The sequence below is a fragment of the Pseudopodoces humilis genome, chromosome 3 (genome assembly GCF_049639895.1).
Source record: "Pseudopodoces humilis isolate 2021_Gansu_Grassland_sample_001 chromosome 3, ASM4963989v1, whole genome shotgun sequence".
Lineage (NCBI taxonomy): Eukaryota > Metazoa > Chordata > Aves > Passeriformes > Paridae > Pseudopodoces > Pseudopodoces humilis.
The window spans coordinates 112,678,286-112,700,553 of record NC_142202.1 but is presented as its reverse complement, the minus strand read 5'-3'; the positions used below and the strand labels follow the sequence as shown (position 1 = coordinate 112,700,553).

The following is a 22,268-nucleotide window of genomic DNA, read 5'->3' as shown; positions in this document are numbered from 1 at the left end:
CCCGTTCCTGATCCATTCCTGATCCATTCCTGATCCATTCCTGATCCCGTTCCTGATCCATTCGTGATCCATTCGTGATCCATTCCTGATCCCATTCCTGATCCATTCCTGATCCATTCCTGACCCATTCCTGATCCATTCCTGATCCATTCCTGATCCCGTTCCTGATCCCGTTCCTGATCCCGTTCCTGATCCATTCCTGGTCCCATTCCTGATCCATTCCTGATCCCGTTCCTGATCCCGTTCCTGATCCCGTTCCTGATCCCGTTCCTGATCCATTCCTGATCCATTCCTGATCCCATTCCTGATCCATTCCTGATCCCATTCCTGATCCATTCCTGATCCATTCCTGATCCCATTCCTGATCCCATTCCTGATCCATTCCCGATCCCATTCCCGATCCCATTCCCGATCCCATTCCCGATCCCATTCCCGATCCCATTCCCGATCCATTCCCGATCCCATTCCTGATCCATTCCTGATCCATTCCTGATCCCATTCCTGATCCATTCCTGATCCCGTTCCTGATCCCGTTCCTGATCCCGTTCCTGATCCCGTTCCTGATCCCGTTCCTGATCCATTCCTGATCCCATTCCTGATCCCATTCCTGATCCCGTTCCTGATCCATTCCTGATCCATTCCTGATCCCATTCCTGATCCATTCCTGATCCCGTTCCTGATCCCGTTCCTGATCCCTTTCCTGATCCCGTTCCTGATCCATTCCTGATCCCATTCCTGATCCCGTTCCTGATCCCGTTCCTGATCCATTCCTGATCCATTCCTGATCCATTCCTGATCCCGTTCCTGATCCATTCCTGATCCATTCCTGATCCATTCCTGATCCCGTTCCTGATCCATTCCTGATCCCATTCCTGATCCATTCCTGATCCCGTTCCTGATCCATTCCTGATCCATTCCTGATCCATTCCTGATCCCGTTCCTGATCCCATTCCTGATCCATTCCTGATCCATTCCTGATCCCGTTCCTGATCCATTCCTGATCCATTCCTGATCCCATTCCTGAACCCATTCCTGAACCCATTCCTGATCCCATTCCTGATCCCATTCCTGATCCCATTCCTGATCCATTCCTGATCCATTCCTGATCCCATTCCTGATCCCGTTCCTGATCCCATTCCTGATCCATTCCTGATCCCATTCCTGATCCATTCCTGATCCATTCCTGATCCATTCCTGATCCCGTTCCTGATCCCATTCCCTCTTCCCAGGGATCCACAGCCCCATCCCATGGCCAGGAGATGATTCCAAAGGGTGATTCCAATGGATCATTCCCATGGATCATTCCCATGGATCATTCCCATGGATAATCCCATGGATAATCCCATGGATAATTCAAACAAACCATCCCACGGATAATCCCATGGGATTATTCCAATGGACAATCCCAAAATCCGTCTCCCATGGATAATCCCCTGGATAATTCCAAAAACTGACTCCCATGGATAATCCCAATGGATAATTCCAATGAGCCATCCCATGGATAATCCCAAGGAATTATTCCAATGGAAAATCCCAACAGTTGTTTCCCATGGATAATCCCATGGAGTCATTCCAATGGAAAATCCCAATGGATAACCCCAACCCACCATCCCGTGGATAATCCCAACAGCTCATCCCAATGGATAATTCCAATGGCTCATTCCAATGGATAATCCCATGGGTTATTCCAATGGATAATCCCAAAGGCTGTTTGCCATGGATAATCCCAACAGCTCATCCCAATGGATAATTCCAATGGATAATTCCAATGGCTCATTCCAATGGATAATCCCATGGGTTATTCCAATGGATAATCCCAATGCCTCATTCCAATGGCTGATAATAAATAATCCCATGGGGTCATTCCAATGGATAATCCTATGGATAATTCCAAAGGCTCTTTCCTATGGATAATCCCATGGATAATTCCAAGAAGTTATTCCAATGGATAACTCCAACGAGCCATCCCATGGATAATCCCAAACGCTGTTTCCTATGGATAATCCCATGGATAATCCCATGGATAATCCCAAAGGCTGATTCCAATGAATAATTCCAAAGGATGATTCCCAAAGATAATCCCATGGGATTATTCCAATGGATAATTCCATAGATAATCCCAAAGATTGATTCCCATGGAAAATCCCCAAAGCTGCTTCCTATGGATAATCCCATGGATAATCCCAAGGGGTTATTCCAATGGATAATCCCAACAGATAATCCCAACGGGCAATCCCAAAGGCTGTTTCCTATGGATAATCCCATGGTGTTATTCCAATGGATAATCCCAGTGCATAATTCCTAAGGCTGTTTCCCATGGATAATCCCATGGGTAATTCCAATGAGCCATCCCATGGTGTTATTCCAATGGATAACTCCAAGGGATAATCCCAATGAACCATCCCATGGATAATCCCATGAGGTTATTCCAATGGATAATCCCATGGATAATCCCAAAGGCTATTTCCCATGGATAATCCCATGAGGTTATTCCAATGGATAATCCCATGGATAATCCCAAAACCTGTTTCCTATGGAAAATCCCATGGATAATCCCAAAGGCTATTTCCCATGGATAATCCCATGAGGTTATTCCAACGGATAATCCCATGGATAATCCCAAAGCCTGTTTCCTATGGAAAATCCCATGGATAATCCCAAAGGCTATTTCCCATGGATAATCCCATGAGGTTATTCCAATGGATAATCCCATGGATAATCCCAAAGCCTGTTTCCTATGGAAAATCCCATGGATAATCCCAAAGGCTATTTCCCATGGATAATCCCATGGTGTTATTCCAGTGAATAATTCCAATGGATAATTCCAAAGGATAATCCCAATGAACCATCCCATGGATAATCCCATGGATAATCCCAAGGGTTTATTCCAATGGATAATCCCAAAGGCTGATTGCTATGGATAATCCCATGGTGTTATTCCAATGGATAATCCCAAAGGCTGTTTTCTATGGATAATTGCATGGATAATCCCAAGGAGTTATCCTAATGAATAATCCCAATGGATAATCCCAATGGATAATCCCAATGGATAATTCCAATGAATAATTCCAATGGATAATCCCAATGAATAATTCCAATGGATAATTCCAAGGGATAATTCCAAAGGATAATCCCAATGAATAATTCCAATGGATAATTCCAAGGGATAATCCCAAAGGATAATCCCAATGAACCCTCCCATGGATAATCCCAAGGTGTTATTCCAATGGATAATCCCAAAACTTCATTCCCAAGGATAATCCCATGGATAATCCCACAGATAATTCCAAAGGCTGTTTCCCATGGATAATCCCAAAGGCTGTTTCCCATGGATAATCCCAAAGGCTGTTTCCCATGGATAATCCCATGGGTAATTCCACTGATAATTCCAAACGCTGACTCCCACGGATAATCCCATGGCGTTATTCCAATGGATAATCCCGAATTCCCTTTCCCACGGCCAACCCCCGGCTCCATTCCCTACGGATAATCCCGAATTCCCTTTCCCACGGCCAACCCCCGTCTCCATTCCCTGCGGATAATCCCGGATTCCCTTTCCCTACGGATAATCCCGAATTCCCTTTCCCACGGCCAACCCCCGTCTCCATTCCCTACGGATAATCCCGAATTCCCTTTCCCTGCGGATAATCCCGAATTCCCTTTCCCTACGGATAATCCCGAATTCCCTTTCCCACGGCCAACCCCCGTCTCCATTCCCTACGGATAATCCCGAATTCCCTTTCCCACGGCCAACCCCCGGCTCCGTTCCCTACGGATAATCCCGAATTCCCTTTCCCTACGGATAATCCTGAATTCCCTTTCCCACGGCCAACCCCCGGCTCCGTTCCCTACGGATAATCCCGAATTCCCTTTCCCTACGGATAATCCCGAATTCCCTTTCCCACGGCCAACCCCCGGCTCCGTTCCCTACGGATAATCCCGAATTCCCTTTCCCTACGGATAATCCCGAATTCCCTTTCCCACGGCCAACCCCCGGCTCCGTTTCCCGCCGTTCCTCACCCGTTATTCCATGATTTCACTTCCGGCGATTGGTATCCGGGCGCGGGCGGCGCCGGCGGCAGCTGCGGTGACATCAGGGGGCTGCCGGGGCTCAGCGCGGGCGCGAAGGCGCCGTCGCTCTGCTGCGCCATCCCTGGGAATTCCGGCACGGAATTACCGACGGATTCTCAAAATTCCCGGGTTTTTTTTCCCCCCTCCTCTCCATTCCAAGGATTTCGACGGCGGAGTTTTGGGAAGGGATTCAGGGAATTGTGTCCCTGTCCCGATGATTCTGGGGTGTTCCAGGTTTTTTGCTTGAGTCATCCCAGGGATTCTCTAGGAATTCTGGGAATTCTTCCAAAATCCCAAATTTCTCCCCGTTTTCCCGTGGAATTCCCTCCATTCCCATCTCTCCCATCCCGATTCTTCTCCAGGAAGGGATTTTGGGAATTCTCTGGGAATTGGGGACTCCAGGAAGGGTCTCCCTTCCCAGAATTCCGTAAAAATCCCTCGGGATGGATCCGGAGCCCCCCGGATCCCGGAATCCCAGAATTCTTCGGGATGGGATCCATGGATTTCCAATCCCATCCCATTCCCAGCCCGCTCTGGCCTTTCCTTGGGCGCTCCCAGGGATTCTCTGGGAATTCCAGCCCTGAGGAATCCCCAAATCCCGGGATTTGCTGCCCCACATTCCCAGGAATCCCCATCCCCGGCTTTTCCAGGGAATTCCTCGCTCCAGAACCTGAATTCCCCATCCCAGGGAAAGGTTTTTCCTTGGATTTTTGCCTGGATTCATCCCAGGGATCCCGGAGCGGGAGCAGGGCCGGGAATCCGGGCAGGAAAATCGCTCTTCCCATAAAAAAAGCGGGATTCAGGTCACGGACGGAGCCTGGATCGGGAGTTCGGGATTCCGAGGGATTCCCACCGAGCTCCGGCTCATCCCATCCCAGAAAATCCCTGGATTTCCATTCCCAAATTCCATAAAAATCCCTCGGGATGGATCCTGAGGGTCCCGGATCCCAGAATCCCAGAATTCCTCGGGACGGGATCCACGGATTTCCAATCCCATTCCCAGCCTGCTCCGGCTTTTCCTTGGACATTCCCGGGAATTCCATCCCCAAACGCCTCCCAACCCGTAAATCCCTCCCCAAATCCCACTTTTCCCCATTCCCACCCTCCCCAATCCCAAATTCCCGTACCTGATCCCGAATATTGGAACAAATTCTGCTGGATCCCCGCCGGGCCCATCCCGGCTCCGGCTCCGAACTGCGCTCCCATCATCCCGCGATTCCCCAGCGATCCACGATTCCCCAACGCCGCCGCCTCTCCGGAAAACGCGGATCCGCCGGCATTCCCGGCGTTCGTACCGTAACCGGGGGGATACGGGAACTGCTGGGGCGGGGCTTGAGCCAACCTCGGGTTTCCCATGGGAATTCCGGCGGCGGAATTCCCGAAATTCTGCTGCCGCATGAGGAGGGCGCGTTGCTGCATCAGCTGCCGCTGCCGGTGCTGTTGGCTGTAGAGCTCGCGCTGCCGCTGCGCCAACATCTGAGCGTTCAGCGGCGGCTGCGGGAACAGGAAATTCCCGAATTATCCCGGATCTATCCCGAAAAGAAATCATCCCTCAAAACCCTCCCTGGAAAATGGGGAGGAGATTGGAATTTTGGGAATTTTGGGAGTTGTTGATGAAGGGAAATTGGGATTTTTTTTTTTTTTTTTTTATCGTGGGATCGTTGGCGGTGTTGTCGGCACCCGGAATTCCGTGGGGTTTTTTTTTGGGATAAAATCTCACCCTAAAAATTTTCCCACTGTTTTTTCATGGAATCTCATTCCTGTGCCCTCATTGGGATAATCCCAAGCTCAAAATCCTGGAATTTTCTCCCTTTTTTTGGGACAAAATCCCATCCCAGGAGTTTTCCCGCTCTTTTTTCATGGAGTCTCCTTCCCGTGTCCTCATCAGGATAATCCCAAACTCAAAATCCCAGAATTTTCTCCTTTTTTTTGGGATAAAATCCCATTCCATGACTTTTTCCAACTCTTTTTTCCATGGAATTCCCTGGAAGTGTCACTGGGTTGATGCCGAGCTCAAAATCCCGGAATTCCACTTTTTTTGGGGATAAAAATCCCATCCCAAAAAATTTCCCAGCTTTTTTTCCATGGAATCTCATTCCTGCGCCCTCATCGGGATAATCCCAAGCTCAAAATCCTGGAATTTCCTCCCTTTTTTTGGGACAAAATCCCATCCCAAAAATTTTCCCACCAGTTTTTTATGGGATCCTTATTGAGATAATCCCAAACTCAAAATCCTGGAATTTTCTCCTTTTTTTGGGATAAAAATCCCATTCCATGACTTTTTCCAGCTCTTTTTTCCACGGAATTCCCTGGAGCTCTCACCGGGATGATCCCGAGCTCAAAATCCCGGAATTCCATCCTTTTTTTTTGGGATAAAATCCCATCCCAAAAATTTTCCCACCCGTTTTTTATGGGATCCTCATTGGGATAATCCCGATCTCAGAATCCCAGAATTCCCATTTTTTTGGGGGATAAAAATCCCATCCCAGGAGTTTTCCCAGCTCTTATTCCCATGGAATTTTCTGGAAATTCACCGGGATGATCCCAAGATCAAAATCCTGGAATTCCGCCCTTCCCAACTCCGAGATATTAAAAAAAAATCCACCAAAAAATGGGAATAAAATCTCTGGAATTCCTTTGGAATTCCCGATTTTCCTCAATCCCGTTCTGATTTTTAAAGGATTTCTCATTCCCAATGATTTTCCCACCTAAATTCCTGAATATTCCCAAAAAAAAAAAAAAGAAGGATTTGTGAATTGAACAGGAAGGAAAAGTGGAAAATCATGGAAAAAAATCCCAGGAATTCTCTCCTGGGGATCTCATCCTGGGAGATGGAAAATTCCAGAAAAATCATCCCAAAAAAAATTCCAGGAAAAAAACAGGAAAAAAATCCGGAATTTCTTCCCATTAAGGAGGAAAAAGAGCTGGAAAATCATGGAAAAACCATCCCTAAAAAATTCCAGGAAAAAAAAAAAAATCAGGAATTCCCTCCAGTTGAGGAGGAAAAAGAGCTGGAAAATCGTGGAAAAGTCACCCCAAAAATCTGGGAAAAAAAAAACGGGAATTTTCTCTCATTAAGAAGGAAAAATTTCTGGAAAATTCTGGGAGAACCACCCCAATAATCCAGGAAAAAAAAAAACAGGGAAAAAGAAGGAAAAAAAACAGGAAAAAAAATCAGGAATTCCGTCCCATTGAGGAGGAAAAAAAGCTGGAAAATCATGGAAAAAAAATCCCAAAAAAAGAGGGAATAAACCAGGAAAAAAAACCCAGAAAAAGCTGGAAAATCATGGAAAAATCACCCTAAAAAATCCGGGAAAAAAATCAGGAATTCCGGAAAAAATTCCGGGAAAAAAATCAGGAATTCCGGAAAAAATTCCGGGAAAAAAATCAGAAAAGAGAGCTGGAAAATCATGGAAAAAAATCCCCAAAAAAACGGGAATTCTCTCGTGCTAAAAAAGGAAAGAAAATCAGAAAATTAAGAAAAAAACACCCCAAAAAATCCAGGAAAAAAATCAGAAAAAAGGGAAAAAAAAAAACAGGAAAAAACCCAGGAATTCGCTCCCGTTAAAAAGGAAAAAGAGCTGGAAAATCATGGAAAAATCTGGGAAAAAAAGTGGGAAAAAAAATCTGGGAATTCTCTCCCATCAAGAACAGTCAGGGAAAAAATCCCACAAAAATCCAGGATAAAACCAGGAAAAAAATCAGGAATTCTGTTCCATTAAGAAGGAAAAAAGCTGGAAAATCCAGGAAAAATTGCCCAAAAAAATCCTGGAAAAAATCCAGGAATTTTCTCCCGTTAAGAAGGAAAAAGAGCTGGAAAATCATGGAAAAATCCGGGGAAAAACCTGGGAATTTTGTCCCATTAAAGAGAAAAAAATCACAAGAAAATCATGGGAAAACTGCCTAAAAAAATCCAGGGTAAAAACTGGGAATTCCTTCCCAATAACAAGGAAAAAGAGATGGAAAATGATGGAAAAAAAAACCCAAAAAATGGGAAAAAAAACAGGAAAAAGGAGGAAAAAAATCCAGGAATTTCTTCCCATTAAGAAAGAAAAATCACTGGAAAATCGTGGAAAAACCACCTCAAAAAATCCAGGAAAGAAACTGGGAATTTCATGACATTAATGGGGAAAAAGAGATGGAAAATCATGGAAAAGCTGCCCAAAAAAATGGGAAAAATCAGGAAAAAAAGGGGAAAAAATCAGAAAAAAACCCCTGGAATTTTCTCCCATTAAGGAGGAAAAAAAGCCAGAAAATAATGGAAAAACCACCCAAAAAATTGAGGAAAAAACCTGGGAATTCTCTCCCATTAAGAGGGAGAAAGACCTGGAAAATAATGGGAAAAGTGCCCAAAAAACCAGGAAAAAAATTGGGAAAAAATGGGAAAAAAAACAGGAAAAAAAACGGGAATTCTCTCTCATCAAGGAGGAAAAAAAGCTGGAAAAATAGGGAAAAAACAGCCAAAAAACCAGGAAAAAAATCGGGAAAAGATGGGAAAAACCCCAGAAAAAACCCAGGAATTCTCTCCCATGAAGGAGGGAAAAAAGCCGGAAAATCATGGAAAAAACACCTCAAAAATCCGGGAAAAAAACCTGGGAATTCTCTCCCATTAAGGAGAAAAAAAGCTGGAAAATCAGGGAAAAAACACCCAAAAAACCAGGAAAAAACAGGAAAAAAACCAGAAAAATACCAGGAATTCTCTCCCATTAAAGAGGAAAAAAATGTGGAAAATCATGGAAAAAACACTTCAAAAATTCAGGAAAAAAACCTGGGAATTCTCTCTCATTAAGGAGGAAAAGAAATGGCAAAATCATGGAAAAACCACCCAAAAAATAGGGAAAAATCAGGAAGAAATGGGAAAAAAATCAGGAAAAAATGGGAAAAAACCCCAGAAAAAAACCAGGAATTCTCTCCCGTTAAGGAGGAAAAAAAGTCAGAAAATCAGGGAAAAACACCTCAAAAATCCGGGAAAAAAACCTGGGAATTCTCTCTCGTTAGGGAGAAAAAAAGCTGGAAAATCAGGGAAAAAACACCCAAAAAACCAGGAAAAATCAGGAAAAAATCCAGAAAAAAACAGGAATTCTCTCCCGTTAAGGAGGAAAAAAAGTCAGAAAATCAGGGAAAAATACCTCAAAAATTCAGGAAAAAACCTGGGAATTCTCTCTCATTAAGGAGGAAAAGAAACGGCAAAATCATGGAAAAACCACCCAAAAAATAGGGAAAAATCAGGAAGAAATGGGAAAAAAATCAGGAAAAAATGGGAAAAAAACCCCAGAAAAAAACCCAGGAATTCTCTCCCGTTAAGGAGGAAAAAAAGCCAGAAAATCAGGGAAAAACACCCCAAAAAAACATGGAAAAAATCAGGAAAAAACAGGAAAAAAACCAGAAGAAAACCAGGAATTCTCTCCCATTAAAGAGGACAAAAACCCGAAAAATCATGGAAAAACCACCTCAAAAATTCAGGAAAAAAACCTGGGAATTCTCTCTCATTAAGGAGGAAAAAAGCTGGAAAATCAGGGAAAAAACACCCAAAAAACCAGGAAAAAATCAGGAAAAAACAGGAAAAAATCCAGAAAAAAACAGGAATTCTCTCCCGTTAAGGAGGAAAAAAAGCCAGAAAATCAGGGAAAAACACCTCAAAAATCCGGGAAAAAAACCTGGGAATTCTCTCTCATTAGGGAGAAAAAAAGCTGGAAAATCAGGGAAAAAACACCCAAAAAACCAGGAAAAATCAGGAAAAAATGGGAAAAAAATCAGGAAAAAATGGGAAAAAACCCCAGAAAAAAAACAGGAATTCTCTCCCGTTAAGGAGGAAAAAAAGCCAGAAAATCAGGGAAAAACACCTCAAAAATTCAGGAAAAAAACCTGGGAATTCTCTCTCATTAGGGAGAAAAAAAGCTGGAAAATCAGGGAAAAAACACCCAAAAAACCAGGAAAAAATCAGGAAAAAACAGGAAAAAATCCAGAAAAAAACCAGGAATTCTCTCCCGTTAAGGAGGAAAAAAAGTCAGAAAATCAGGGAAAAACACCTCAAAAATCCGGGAAAAAAACCTGGGAATTCTCTCTCATTAGGGAGAAAAAAAGCTGGAAAATCAGGGAAAAAACACCCAAAAAACCAGGAAAAATCAGGAAAAAATGGGAAAAAAATCAGGAAAAAATGGGAAAAAACCCCAGAAAAAAAACAGGAATTCTCTCCCGTTAAGGAGTAAAAAAAGCCAGAAAATCAGGGAAAAAACACCTCAAAAATTCAGGAAAGAAACCTGGGAATTCTCTCTCGTTAGGGAGAAAAAAAGCTGGAAAATCAGGGAAAAAACACCCAAAAAACCAGGAAAAAACAGGAAAAAATGGGAAAAAACCCCAGAAAAAAACCCAGGAATTCTCTCCCGTTAAGGAGGAAAAAAAGTCAGAAAATCAAGGAAAAATACCTCAAAAATCCGGGAAAAAAACCTGGGAATTCTCTCTCATTAGGGAGAAAAAAAGCTGGAAAATCAGGGAAAAAACACCCAAAAAATCAGGAAAAAATCAGGAAAAAACAGGAAAAAATCCAGAAAAAAACAGGAATTCTCTCCCGTTAAGGAGGAAAAAAAGTCAGAAAATCAGGGAAAAAACACCTCAAAAATTCAGGAAAAAAACCTGGGAATTCTCTCTCATTAAGGAGGAAAAGAAACGGCAAAATCATGGAAAAACCACCCATAAAACCAGGAAAAATCAGGAAAAAATGGGAAAAAAATCAGGAAAAAATGGGAAAAAACCCCAGAAAAAAACCAGGAATTCTCTCCCATTAAGGAGGAAAAAAAGTCAGAAAATCGGGGAAAAACACCTCAAAAATCCGGGAAAAAAACCTGGGAATTCTCTCTCGTTAGGGAGAAAAAAAGCTGGAAAATCAGGGAAAAAACACCCAAAAAACCAGGAAAAATCAGGAAAAAATGGGAAAAAAATCAGGAAAAAATGGGAAAAAACCCCAGAAAAAAAACAGGAATTCTCTCCCGTTAAGGAGGAAAAAAAGCCAGAAAATCGGGGAAAAAACACCTCAAAAATTCAGGAAAAAAACCTGGGAATTCTCTCTCGTTAGGGAGAAAAAAAGCTGGAAAATCAGGGAAAAAACACCCAAAAAACCAGGAAAAAATCAGGAAAAAACAGGAAAAAATCCAGAAAAAAACAGGAATTCTCTCCCGTTAAGGAGGAAAAAAAGCCAGAAAATCGGGGAAAAAACACCTCAAAAATCCGGGAAAAAAACCTGGGAATTCTCTCTCGTTAGGGAGAAAAAAAGCTGGAAAATCAGGGAAAAAACACCCAAAAAACCAGGAAAAATCAGGAAAAAATGGGAAAAAACCCCAGAAAAAAACCCAGGAATTCTCTCCCGTTAAGGAGGAAAAAAAGCCAGAAAATCAGGGAAAAAACACCTCAAAAATCCAGGAAAAATTTCCCAGGAATTCCCTCCCACGAGGAGCAGCTGGGAAGCTCCATCCCGGATTTTTCCCGTACGGAATTCCATCCCGAATCCCGCTTTACCTGCGGCGCCAGCTGCTGCTGCATCCCCGGCCTCATGGAGATCCCCACGGGAGATCCAAACTGGTTGAGCAGCGCCTGGCGGTTCTGATGGATCAGCTGGAAAATTCCGGGAATACGCAATTCCCGTCAAAACGACAACGAAAAAAAACGGGAATAATTTTTTTTTTGGGAATTTTTTTGGGGAATTTTTTTTTGTTTACCTGCTGCTGGCCCTGGAGGCGCTGCTGGAGCTGCAGGCGGAGCTGGTTGGGAGCGCTGGGAGGGCGGCTCAGAGGCTGCCGGGCCGGAATTCCCATGGAATTATTCGGGAATGTTCCACGGGCGGGAGGAGGAGGAGGAGGAGGAGGAGGAGGAGGAGGAGGAGGGACGGCGACGGCTCCGAAGGGCGGCGCTTTCTGCCGGAGCATTCCCGGGAAATTCCCGGGAATGTTGGCGCTCGGAGAGGCCGAGGAGGAGGAGGAGGAGGAGGAGGAGGATGAGGAGGATGAGGAAGGTGGGAAAGTTTGGGAGAACATTCCCGGTTTTTGCTCCAGGAGCAGCGGGGAGGGCGTGGATTGGTGGGGTTGGAATCGCTCCGTCAACGCTTCCAGGCCGCCGCCCTGCCGGGAAAAAAGTGGGAATGAGATCCCGGAATTCCGGGAGAATCCCAGCCCCAAATCCCAAATACCTGAAGGGTCCAAAAGCCCCTAAAATTCCCAAAATGTCTTTAGATCCCATCCCAAAATTCCTTCGGATCCCAAAATTAGTTTGAAATCTCATCCTAAAATTCCTTCACGTTCTGAAATCCCTTTGGATCCCAAAATTCCTTCGGATCCCAAAATTCCTTCGGATCCCAAAATCTCTTTGGATCCCAAAATCTGTTTCAAATCCCATCCCAAAATTCCTTTGAAATCCCAAAATTTCTTCGGATCCCAAAATCTTCTTCAAATCTCATCTCAAAATTCCTTCAGATCCCAAAATTCTCTTGAAATCCCATCCCAAAATTCCTTCAGATCCCAAAATCTCTTTGGACCCCAGAATTCCTTTGAAATCTCATCCCAAAATTCCTCGGGATCCCGAAATTCCTTGGGATCCCGAATTCTCTTAGAAATCCCAAATTCTCTTTGAAATCCCACCCCAGAATCTCCTTGGATCCCAAAAATCCCTGGGAAATCCCAAAATCTCTTTGGATCCCATTCCGAAATTCCTTCGGATCCCAAAATTTCTTTGGATCCCAGAATTCCTTTGAAATCCCATCCCAAAATCTCTTTGGATCCCCAAAATTTCTTTGAAATCTCATCCCAAAATTCCTTTGCATCCCGAAATTCCCTGGGATCCCAAAATCTCTTTGAAATCCCATTTTTCCTCATCTTCCCCTCATTTCTTTTCTTCTTTTTTCCCCATTTTTCCCACTTTTTTCCCCATTTTTCCCACTTTTTTCCCCATTTTTCCCCCCATTTTTTCCCCATTTTTCCCCCCATTTTTTCCCCATTTTTCCCACTTTTTTCCCTGACTTTCCCATTTTTTCCCCACGTTTTTTCCCATTTATTTCCCATTTTCCCCATTTCTTTCCCCGGGTTTTTTCCTCTTTTTTTTCTCTTTTTCCCCCCCTTTTTTTTCCCTATTTTCCCTTTTTTTTCCTTTATTTTCCCCCCATTTTTTCCCTGTTTTTTCCCATTTTCCCCCCCTCATTTCCCTGCATTTTTCCTCTTTTTTCCTCTTTCTTTTCCCCATTTTTTCCCATTTCTTTTCCTCATTTTTCTCTCATTTTTCCCTTTTTTCCTCCCTGATTTTCCCTGTGTTTTTCCCTGATTTTTCCCTTTTTTTTCCATGTTTTTTCCCATCTCTTCCCACCATTTTTTTCCCAATTTCCCCCATTTTTCCCCCTTTTTCCTCCATTTTCCCCCCTTTTCTTTCCTCTCTTTTCCCTCTTTTTTCCCCGTTTTTTCCTCATCTTCCTCTCATTTCTTTTCTTATTTTTTCCCCGTTTTTTCCCCATTTTTTCCTTTATTTTCCCCCATTTTTCTCAATTTCCCCCCCATTTTTTCCTCTTTTTTCCCATTTATTTCCCATTTTCCCACCTTTATTTCCCACTTTCCCCATTTATTTCCCTGGGTTTTCTCCTCTTTTTTTTCCCCTTTCTTCCCCTTTTTTTCCCCCCATTTTTTCTCTTATTTTCCCCTTATTTTCTTCTTATTTTCCCCATTTTTTTCCCATTTATTTCCCATTTTTCCCCCCTCATTTCCCTGCTTTTTTTCTCTTTCTTTCCCCCATTTTTTCCTTATTTTTCTCTCATTTTTCCCATTTTTCCCCCTGACTTTTCCCATTTCTTTCCACCATTTTTTCCCCCATTTTTCCCCCATTTTTTCCTTGTTTTTTCCCCCATTTTTCCTCGTTCTCCCCCCACTTTTTCCCTGTTTTCTCCCCTGTTTTCTCCCCCTTTTTTCTCCATTTCCCCCCTTTTCTTTCCTTTTTTTCCCCTGCTTTTTCCCCATTTTTCCCAATCTTCCCCCATTTTTCCCGGTTTTTTTCCTTTTTTTCACCCCATTTTTCCCGGGATTTTTCCCTGATTTTTCCCATGTTTTTCCCCATTTATTTCTCATTTTCCCCCCTCATTTCCCTGGTTTTTTCCTCTTTTTTTCTCTTTCTTTCCACCAATTTTTTCCTGATTTTTTTCCCATTTTTCCCATTCTTTTCCCTTATTTTCCCCCATTTTTTCCCATTTCTTCCCACCCTTTTTTCCCAATTTCTCCCATTTTTTCCTCCATTTTTCCTAATTTTTTCTCCACTTTTTCCCCATTGTTTTCCCCATTTTTCCCCCTTTTTCCCCCCCATTTTTTCCCTCATTTTTCCCATTTTCCCCCCTTATTTTCCCCCATTTTTCTCATTTTTCCCCCCGTTTTTCCCAGCTTTTCCCTCATTTCTCCCATGTTTTTTCCTATTTATTTCCCATTTTCCCCCCTCATTTCCCTGGTTTTTTTCCAGGTTTTTTTCTCCTGATTTTTCCCATTTTTTCTCTTATTTTCCCCTTATTTTCTCCTTATTTTCCCCATTTTGTTTCCCATTTATTTCCCATTTTCCACCCTTCTTTCCCTGCTTTTTTCCTTTTTTTCTCTTTCTTTCCCCCATTTTTTCCCATTTTTTTCCTTATTTTTCCCTCATTTTTCCCATTTTTCCCTCATTTTTCCCATTTCTTCCCACCAATTTTTTCCCATTTTCCCCCATTTTTTCCTCATTTTCCCATTTTTTCCCTGTATTTTCCTCCATTTTTCCTTGTTTTTTCCCCACTTTTTCCCTATATTTTTCCCCATTTTTCCCCCTTTTCTTTCCTTTTACCCTTTTTTTCCCATTTTTCCTCATTTTTTTCTTATTTTTCCCATTTTTCCCCTTTTTTCCCTCCATATTTTTCCCATTTTTTTCCTTATTCTCCCCCCATTTTTTCTCCTGATTTTTCCCATTTTTCCCCCATTTTTTCCCCTTTTTTCCCTTATTTTTCCCTGATTTTTCCTGGCTTTTTTACCTGTTTTTTTCCCCACATTTTTCCCTTTTTTCCCCTTATTTTTCCCCCATTTTTTCCCATTTTTTCTCTAATTTTCCCCTTATTTTCCCCATTTTTCTCCCTTTTTTTCCCATGTTTTTTTTCCCATTTTTTCCTGATTTTTCCCTCTCGTTTTCCCTGGGTTTTTTTCTCTTTTTTCTCTTCCTTTCCTCCATTTTTTCCCCTTTTTTTTCTTATTTTTCCCTGATTTTTCCTGGTTTTTTACCTGGTTTTTTCCCCACATTTTTCCCTTTTTTCCCCCTTATTTTTCCCCCATTTTTTCTCCCATTTTCCCATTATTTTCCCTGTTTTTCTCCCATTTTTTCCCATGTTTTTTTTTTCCCTTTTTTTTCCTGATTTTTCCCTGATTTTTCCCAATTTTTTTCCCCCTTTTTTTTCCCTGATTTTTCCCATTTCTTCCCAACATTTTTTTCCCAATTTCTCCCGTTTTTCCCCCATTTTTCCCCCATTTTTCCCCTGATTTTTCCCATTTTTTTCCCTTATTTTCCCCTCATTTTCCCACCGTTTTCCCCCCACTTTCCCATCGTTTTATTCCCGGATTTTATCCCCACCTGGACGAGTTTGTCGATGCCGAGGGCGCGGTCGAGCTCCGCCGGCTCCGTCTCGTCCTTCCCGCTCAGGAAATTCCTTTTCCTCCCTTTTTCCTTTCCCTTCCCCTCTTTTCCTTCTTCCTTCCTTTTTCCCATTTCTCTCCCATTTTTCCCCTTTTATTTCCCTGGGTTTTTTCCTCTTATTTTCCCCCATTTTTTCCCCTGTTTTTCCCATGTTCTTTCCCATTTATTTCCCTGGGTTTTTTCTCTCTTTTTCCCCATTTTTTCCCATTTTTTCTCTAACTTTCCCCTTATTTTCCCCGCTTTTCTCCCTTTATTTCCCATTTTTTTTACCCCATTTTTTCCGATTTTGCCCTCTCATTTCCCTGGTTTTTTTTCTCTTTTTTCTCTTCCTTTCCTCCATTTTTTTCCCCTTTTATTTCTTATTTTTCCCTGATTTTTCCTGGTTTTTTACCTGGTTTTTTCCCCACATTTTTCCCTTTTTTTCCTTTATTTTTCCCCCATTTTTTCCCATTTTTTCTCTAATTTTCCCCTTATTTTCCCCATTTTTCTCCCTTTTTTTCCCTTTTTTTTTTTCCCATTTTTTCCCATTTTTCCCTCCCATTTCCCTGCTTTTTTTTTCTCTTTTTTCTCTTCCTTTTCCCCATTTTCTCCCATTTTTTCCTTGATTTTTCCCATTTTTTCCCCCTTTTTTTTCCCTGATTTTTCCCATTTCTTCCCAACATTTTTTTCCCAATTTCTCCCGTTTTTCCCCCATTTTTCCCCCATTTTTCCCCTGATTTTTCCCATTTTTTCCCCTCATTTTTCCACCGTTTTCCCCCCACTTTCCCATCGTTTTATTCCCGGATTTTATCCCCACCTGGACGAGTTTGTCGATGCCGAGGGCGCGGTCGAGCTCCGCCGGCTCCGTCTCGTCCTTCCCGCTCAGGAAATTCCTTTTCCTCCCTTTTTCCCATTTATTTCCCATTTTTCCCCATTTATTTCCCAGGTTTTTTTCTCTTATTTTCCCCATTTTTCCCTGTTTTTCCCATGTTCTTTCCCATTTATTTCCCTGGGTTTTTTCTCTCTTTTTCCCCCATTTTCCCCCATTTTTTCGCTAATTTTCCCCTTATTTTCCCCGTTTTTCTCCCTTTTTTTCCCATTTTTTTTTCCCCATTTTTTCCCATTTTTCCCCTCTCATTTCCCTGGTTTTTTTTCTCTTTTTTCTCTTCCTTTCCTCCATTTTTTCCCCTTTTATTTCTTATTTTTCCCTGATTTTTCCTGGTTTTTTTACCTGTTTTTTTCCCCACATTTTTCCCTTTTTTCCCCTTATTTTTCCCCCATTTTTTCTCTAATTTTCCCATTATTTTCCCTGTTTTTCTCCCTTTTTTTCCCATGGTTTTTTTTTCCTTTTTTTTCCTGATTTTTCCCAGATTTTTCCCATTTTTCCCCCTTTTTTTTCCCTGATTTTTCCCATTTCTTCCCAACATTTTTTTCCCAATTTCTCCCGTTTTTCCCCCATTTTTCCCCTGATTTTTCCCATTTTTTCCCTTATTTTCCCCTCTTTCCCCCCACTTTCCCATCGTTTTATTCCCGGATTTTATCCCCACCTGGACGAGTTTGTCGATGCCGAGGGCGCGGTCGAGCTCCGCCGGCTCCGTCTCGTCCTTCCCGCTCAGGAAATTCCTTTTCCTCCCTTTTTCCCATTTCTCTCCCATTTTTCCCCTTTTATTTCCCTGGGTTTTTTCCTCTTTTTTTCACTTTTTTTCCCCTTTTTTTCCCCACATTTTTCCCTTTTTTTCCCTTATTTTTTCCCTTATCTTTCCCCCATTTTTCCCCATTTTTTCTCTAATTTTCCCCTTATTTTCCCCGTTTTTCTCCCTTTTTTTCCCATTTTTTTTCCCCATTTTTTCCCATTTTCCCCTCTCATTTCCCTGGGTTTTTTTTCTCTTTTTTCTCTTCCTTTCCTCCAGTTTTCCCCCTTTTTTTTCTTATTTTTCCCTGATTTTTCCTGGTTTTTTACCTGGTTTTTTCCCCACATTTTTCCCTTTTTTTCCCTTATTTTTCCCCATTTTTTCTCCCATTTTCCCCTTATTTTCCCCGTTTTTCTCCCTTTTTTTCCCATTTTTTTTCCCCATTTTTTCCCATTTTCCCCTCTCATTTCCCTGGTTTTTTTTCTCCTTTTTCTCTTCCTTTCCTCCATTTTTTCCCCTTTTATTTCTAATTTTTCCCTGATTTTTCCTGGCTTTTTTACCTGTTTTTTTCCCCACATTTTTCCCTTTTTTCCCCTTATTTTTCCCCCATTTTTTCTCTAATTTTCCCATTATTTTCCCCGTTTTTCTCCCTTTTTTTCCCATTTTTTTTTTCCCATTTTTTTACTGATTTTTCCCCGATTTTTCCCAATTTTTTTCCCCCTTTTTTTTCCCTGATTTTTCCCATTTCTTCCCAACATTTTTTTCCCAATTTCTCCCGTTTTTCCCCCATTTTTCCCCCATTTTTCCCCTGATTTTTCCCATTTTTTCCCCTCATTTTTCCCCTTTTTCCCCCACTTTCCCATCGTTTTATTCCCGGATTTTATCCCCACCTGGACGAGTTTGTCGATGCCGAGGGCGCGGTCGAGCTCCGCCGGCTCCGTCTCGTCCTTCCCGCTCAGGAAATTCCTTTTCCTCCCTTTTTCCCATTTATTTCCCATTTTTCCCCATTTATTTCCCAGGTTTTTTTCTCTTATTTTCCCCATTTTTCCCTGTTTTTCCCATGTTCTTTCCCATTTATTTCCCTGGGTTTTTTCTCTCTTTTTCCCCATTTTTTCCCATTTTTTCTCTAATTTTCCCCTTATTTTCCCCGCTTTTCTCCCTTTTTTTCCCATTTTTTTTTCCCCATTTTTTCCCATTTTCCCCTCTCATTTCCCTGATTTTTTTCTCTTTTTTCTCTTCCTTTCCTCCATTTTTTCCCCTTTTATTTCTTATTTTTCCCTGATTTTTCCTGGTTTTTTACCTGGTTTTTTCCCCACATTTTTCCCTTTTTTTCCCTTATTTTTCCCCATTTTTTCTCTAAATTTTCCCCTTATTTTCCCCGTTTTTCTCCCTTTTTTTCCCATTTTTTTTCCCCATTTTTTCCCATTTTCCCCTCTCATTTCCCTGTTTTTTTTTCTCTTTTTTCTCTTCCTTTCCTCCAGTTTTCCCCCTTTTATTTCTTATTTTTCCCTGATTTTTCCTGGCTTTTTTACCTGTTTTTTCCCCACATTTTTCCCTTTTTTTCCCTTATTTTTCCCCATTTTTTCTCCCATTTTCCCCTTATTTTCCCCATTTTTCTCCCTTTTTTTCCCATTTTTTTTTCCCCATTTTTTCCCATTTTCCCCTCTCATTTCCCTGGTTTTTTTTCTCTTTTTTCTCTTCCTTTCCTCCATTTTTTCCCCTTTTTTTCCCTGATTTTTCCCCCATTTTTCCTGTTTTTTTCCCTGGATTTTTCCCCTTTTTCCCCACCGTTTTCCCCCTCTTTCCCATCGTTTTATTCCCGGATTTTATCCCCACCTGGACGAGTTTGTCGATGCCGAGGGCGCGGTCGAGCTCCGCCAGCTCCGTCTCGTCCTTCCCGCTCAGGAAATTGACCAACTGCTCCAGCAGCGCCTTCTCGTCGCTGCGGCCCTCGGCCGTGGTGGGCGGGCACAGCAGCTCGTCCAGGGGGCACGGCCTGCGGGGAAAACCGGGAATTCCTCCATGGAAAAAACGGGAATTCTCAGCGGGGAAAACCCGGGAATTCCCACCCGGGAATCCATCCCGCGGGAAATCCGAGCCGGAACGCGCAAAGGGAGCTGGGAAATGGTTCGGGAAGAGGAAAACAAAAAAAAAAAAAAGGGAATTTCCACCTGAGAAAAATTGGGAATTCCGACGCTGGAAAAACGGGAATTCTCGCCAGGAAAAAATGGGAATTCCCAACCAGGAATCCTGGGAAAAAAATCCCGCGGGAAATCCGAGCCGGAACGCGCAAAGGGAACTCGGAAGTGGCTCGGGAAGAGGAAAAAAAATGGGAATTTCCACCTGGAAAGCCGGGAATTTCCAGCTGGAAATGCGGGAATCCAGGAAGAATGGGAATCTGGGAATTCCAACCCACAAAAAACTGGGAATTCCCATCCGGAAATTTGGGAATCCGGGAAAAATCCCGCGGGAAATCCGAGCCAGAATCTGCAGAGAAAACTCGGAAGTGGCTCGGGAAGAGGAAAAAAAATGGGAATTTTTGCCAGGAAAAAATGGGAATTCCCCCATGGAAAAATGGGAATTCTCAGCGGGAAAATCCGGGAATTCCCACCCGGGAATCCTGGGAAAAAATCCCGCGGGAAATCCGAGCCGGAATCGCCAGAAGTGGCTCGGGAAGAGGGAAAAAAATGGGAATTTTTGCCTGGAAACCCTGGAATTCCCAGTTTTTTCCAATGGAAAAAATTCCAAACTGGCAAATTGCAAAAAAAAAGAAAAAAAAATTCCAATGGGAAAATTTCCAATGGGAAAAAATTCCCAAAGGAAAAATTTCCATGGAGGAAATTCCAATGGAGGAAATTCCAAGCTGGAACGGTTTGGGAAGAAGGAGAAAAATCCCGGGAATGGTTTGGGATGGAAATTCCCGCTGGAATTTTGGGAAGTGGTGGAAAAATCCTGGGAATTCCAGCCAGGAAAAATGGGAATCCAGGAAAAATGGGAATCTCGCAATTCCCACCCGGAAAACCGGGAATTCCCTCACGGAAATCTGGGAATTCCCACCTGGAAAAATGGGAATTCCTGGCTGGAATAGCTGAAATTCCAAAGGATTTTCCCAGGAGAATCAGTTTTTCCGGGAATCTGGAATTTTCCTGCTGGGAATGGAAAGAATTCCAAAGGGGAAGGAAATTCTGAGAGGAAAATTCCAAGGGGAAAATTTCCAAGGGGAAAATTCCCAAAGGGGAAAATTCCAACGGAAAGATTCCAACGGAAAAAATTCCAAAGGGGAAAAATTCCAAGGGGAAAATCCCAACGAAAAATTCCCAAAGGGGAAAAATTCCACTGGAAGAATTCCAAAGAAAAAAATTCCAATGGGAGAATTCCTAAGGGGGGAAAATTCCAATGGAAAAAAAAATCCCAAAATTCCAAGGGGAAAATCCCAGTGGAAAAAATTCCAATGGAAAGAATTCCAAGGGGAGAAATTCCAACAGGAAAATTCCGAAGGAAAAATTTCCAAGGGAAGAATTCCGAAGGGGGAAATTCCTAAAGGAAAAAAAATTCCAAAGCAAAAAAAAATTCCAAAGGAAAAAAAATTCCAAGGGGAGGATTCCAAGGAAAAAAATTCCAATGGCGAAAAAATTCCAAGAGAAGAATTCCAAAGGAAAAAAAAATCCCAATGGAAAGAATTCCCAGGGGAGAAATTCCAATGGGAAAAATTCCAAGGGGAAAAAATTCCCGAAATTCCAATGAAAAAAAAATCCCAATGGAAAGAAATTGCCGGAAGGGAAAATTCCAAAGGGAAAATTCCAAAGGGAAAATTTCCGAGGGGAAAAATTCCAAGAGGAGAATTTCCAAAGGGAAAAATTCCGAAGCGGAAAATTCCAAGGGGGAAAAATTCCGAAGCGGAAAATTTCCAATGGGAAAAATTCCAAGGGGAAAAAATTCCCGAAATTCCAATGAAAAAAAAAATCCCAATGGAAAGAAATTGCCGGAAGGGAAAATTCCAAAGGGAAAATTCCAAAGGGAAAATTCCAAAGGGAAAAATTCCAAAGGGGGAATAAAAAAAAAAAAGAGAAAAAAAGCCGGGAACGATCCTTGGGATGGGAACTTTCCGGATTTTTTTGTTGTTTCCCGGGAAAAAGAAAACCTTGGGAATGACTCACTCGTCCTTGGGCAGGGCCCCGCGGGGCAGCGCCGACGTTCCCGGATCCGCCCACGGCACCGGCTCCGCGATCCCCGCGATCCCCGCGATTCCCAAACCGGCCTCGGCCACGCCCAGCTCCAGCTCCGGAATTCCTGGAAAAAAGCGGGAAAAAAAAAAAAAGGGGAAAGGGGAAAAGGTCAGAGCTCGGAATTCCCAGAAATCCTCGGGATTCGCGGCAGGATGGGATGGGGAATTTCTTGGGATTCAAAGAATTGGGGAATTTGGGGTTTTCTGGGAGAATTTCAGGCAGAATTCCCGAATTTTGGGTCTTTTTTTGGCCAGAATTCCCAAATTTTGGGGGTTTTTCCAAAATTCCCAAATTAGGGGTTTTTTTTGGGCAGAATTCCAAAAAATTCGGGGGGTTTTGGGCAGAATTCACAAATTTTGGTGGTTTTTTTGCCAAAATTCCCGAATTTTGGGGGTTTTTTGGTCAGAATTCACAAATTTTGGGAGGTTTTTGGGAAGAAATCCCAAATTTTGGTGGTTTTTTTTGCCAAAATTCCCGAATTTTGGGGGTTTTTTGGTCAGAATTCCCAAATTTTGGGTCTTTTCTTGGCCAGAATTCCCAAATTTTGGGGGTTTTTCCAAAATACCCAAATTAGGGGGTTTTTTTTTTTGGGCAGAATTCCAAAAAAATTTGGGGGGTTTTGGGCAGGATTCACAAATTTTGGGGTTTTGCCAAAATTCCCAAATTTGGGGGTTTTTTTGGTCAGAATTCCCAAATT

General features: G+C 42.5%; 1 protein-coding gene across 3 annotated transcripts in view; it reads right to left on the bottom strand.

The window, feature by feature from the left end:
• Positions 1–22,268, bottom strand: part of NCOA1 (nuclear receptor coactivator 1) — a 75,816-nt gene that overhangs the window by 9,255 nt on the left and 44,293 nt on the right. For all 3 annotated transcript variants that reach the window (XM_088053820.1, XM_088053822.1, XM_088053821.1), the window contains 6 exons: positions 21,503–21,635; positions 19,182–19,341; positions 11,784–12,182; positions 11,584–11,679; positions 5,199–5,565; positions 4,021–4,153 (listed from right to left, as the gene is read on the bottom strand). In XM_088053820.1, the coding sequence (XP_087909946.1) occupies positions 4,021–4,153; positions 5,199–5,565; positions 11,584–11,679; positions 11,784–12,182; positions 19,182–19,341; positions 21,503–21,635 (1,288 nt within the window). The remainder of the gene's footprint in view (positions 1–4,020; positions 4,154–5,198; positions 5,566–11,583; positions 11,680–11,783; positions 12,183–19,181; positions 19,342–21,502; positions 21,636–22,268) is intronic.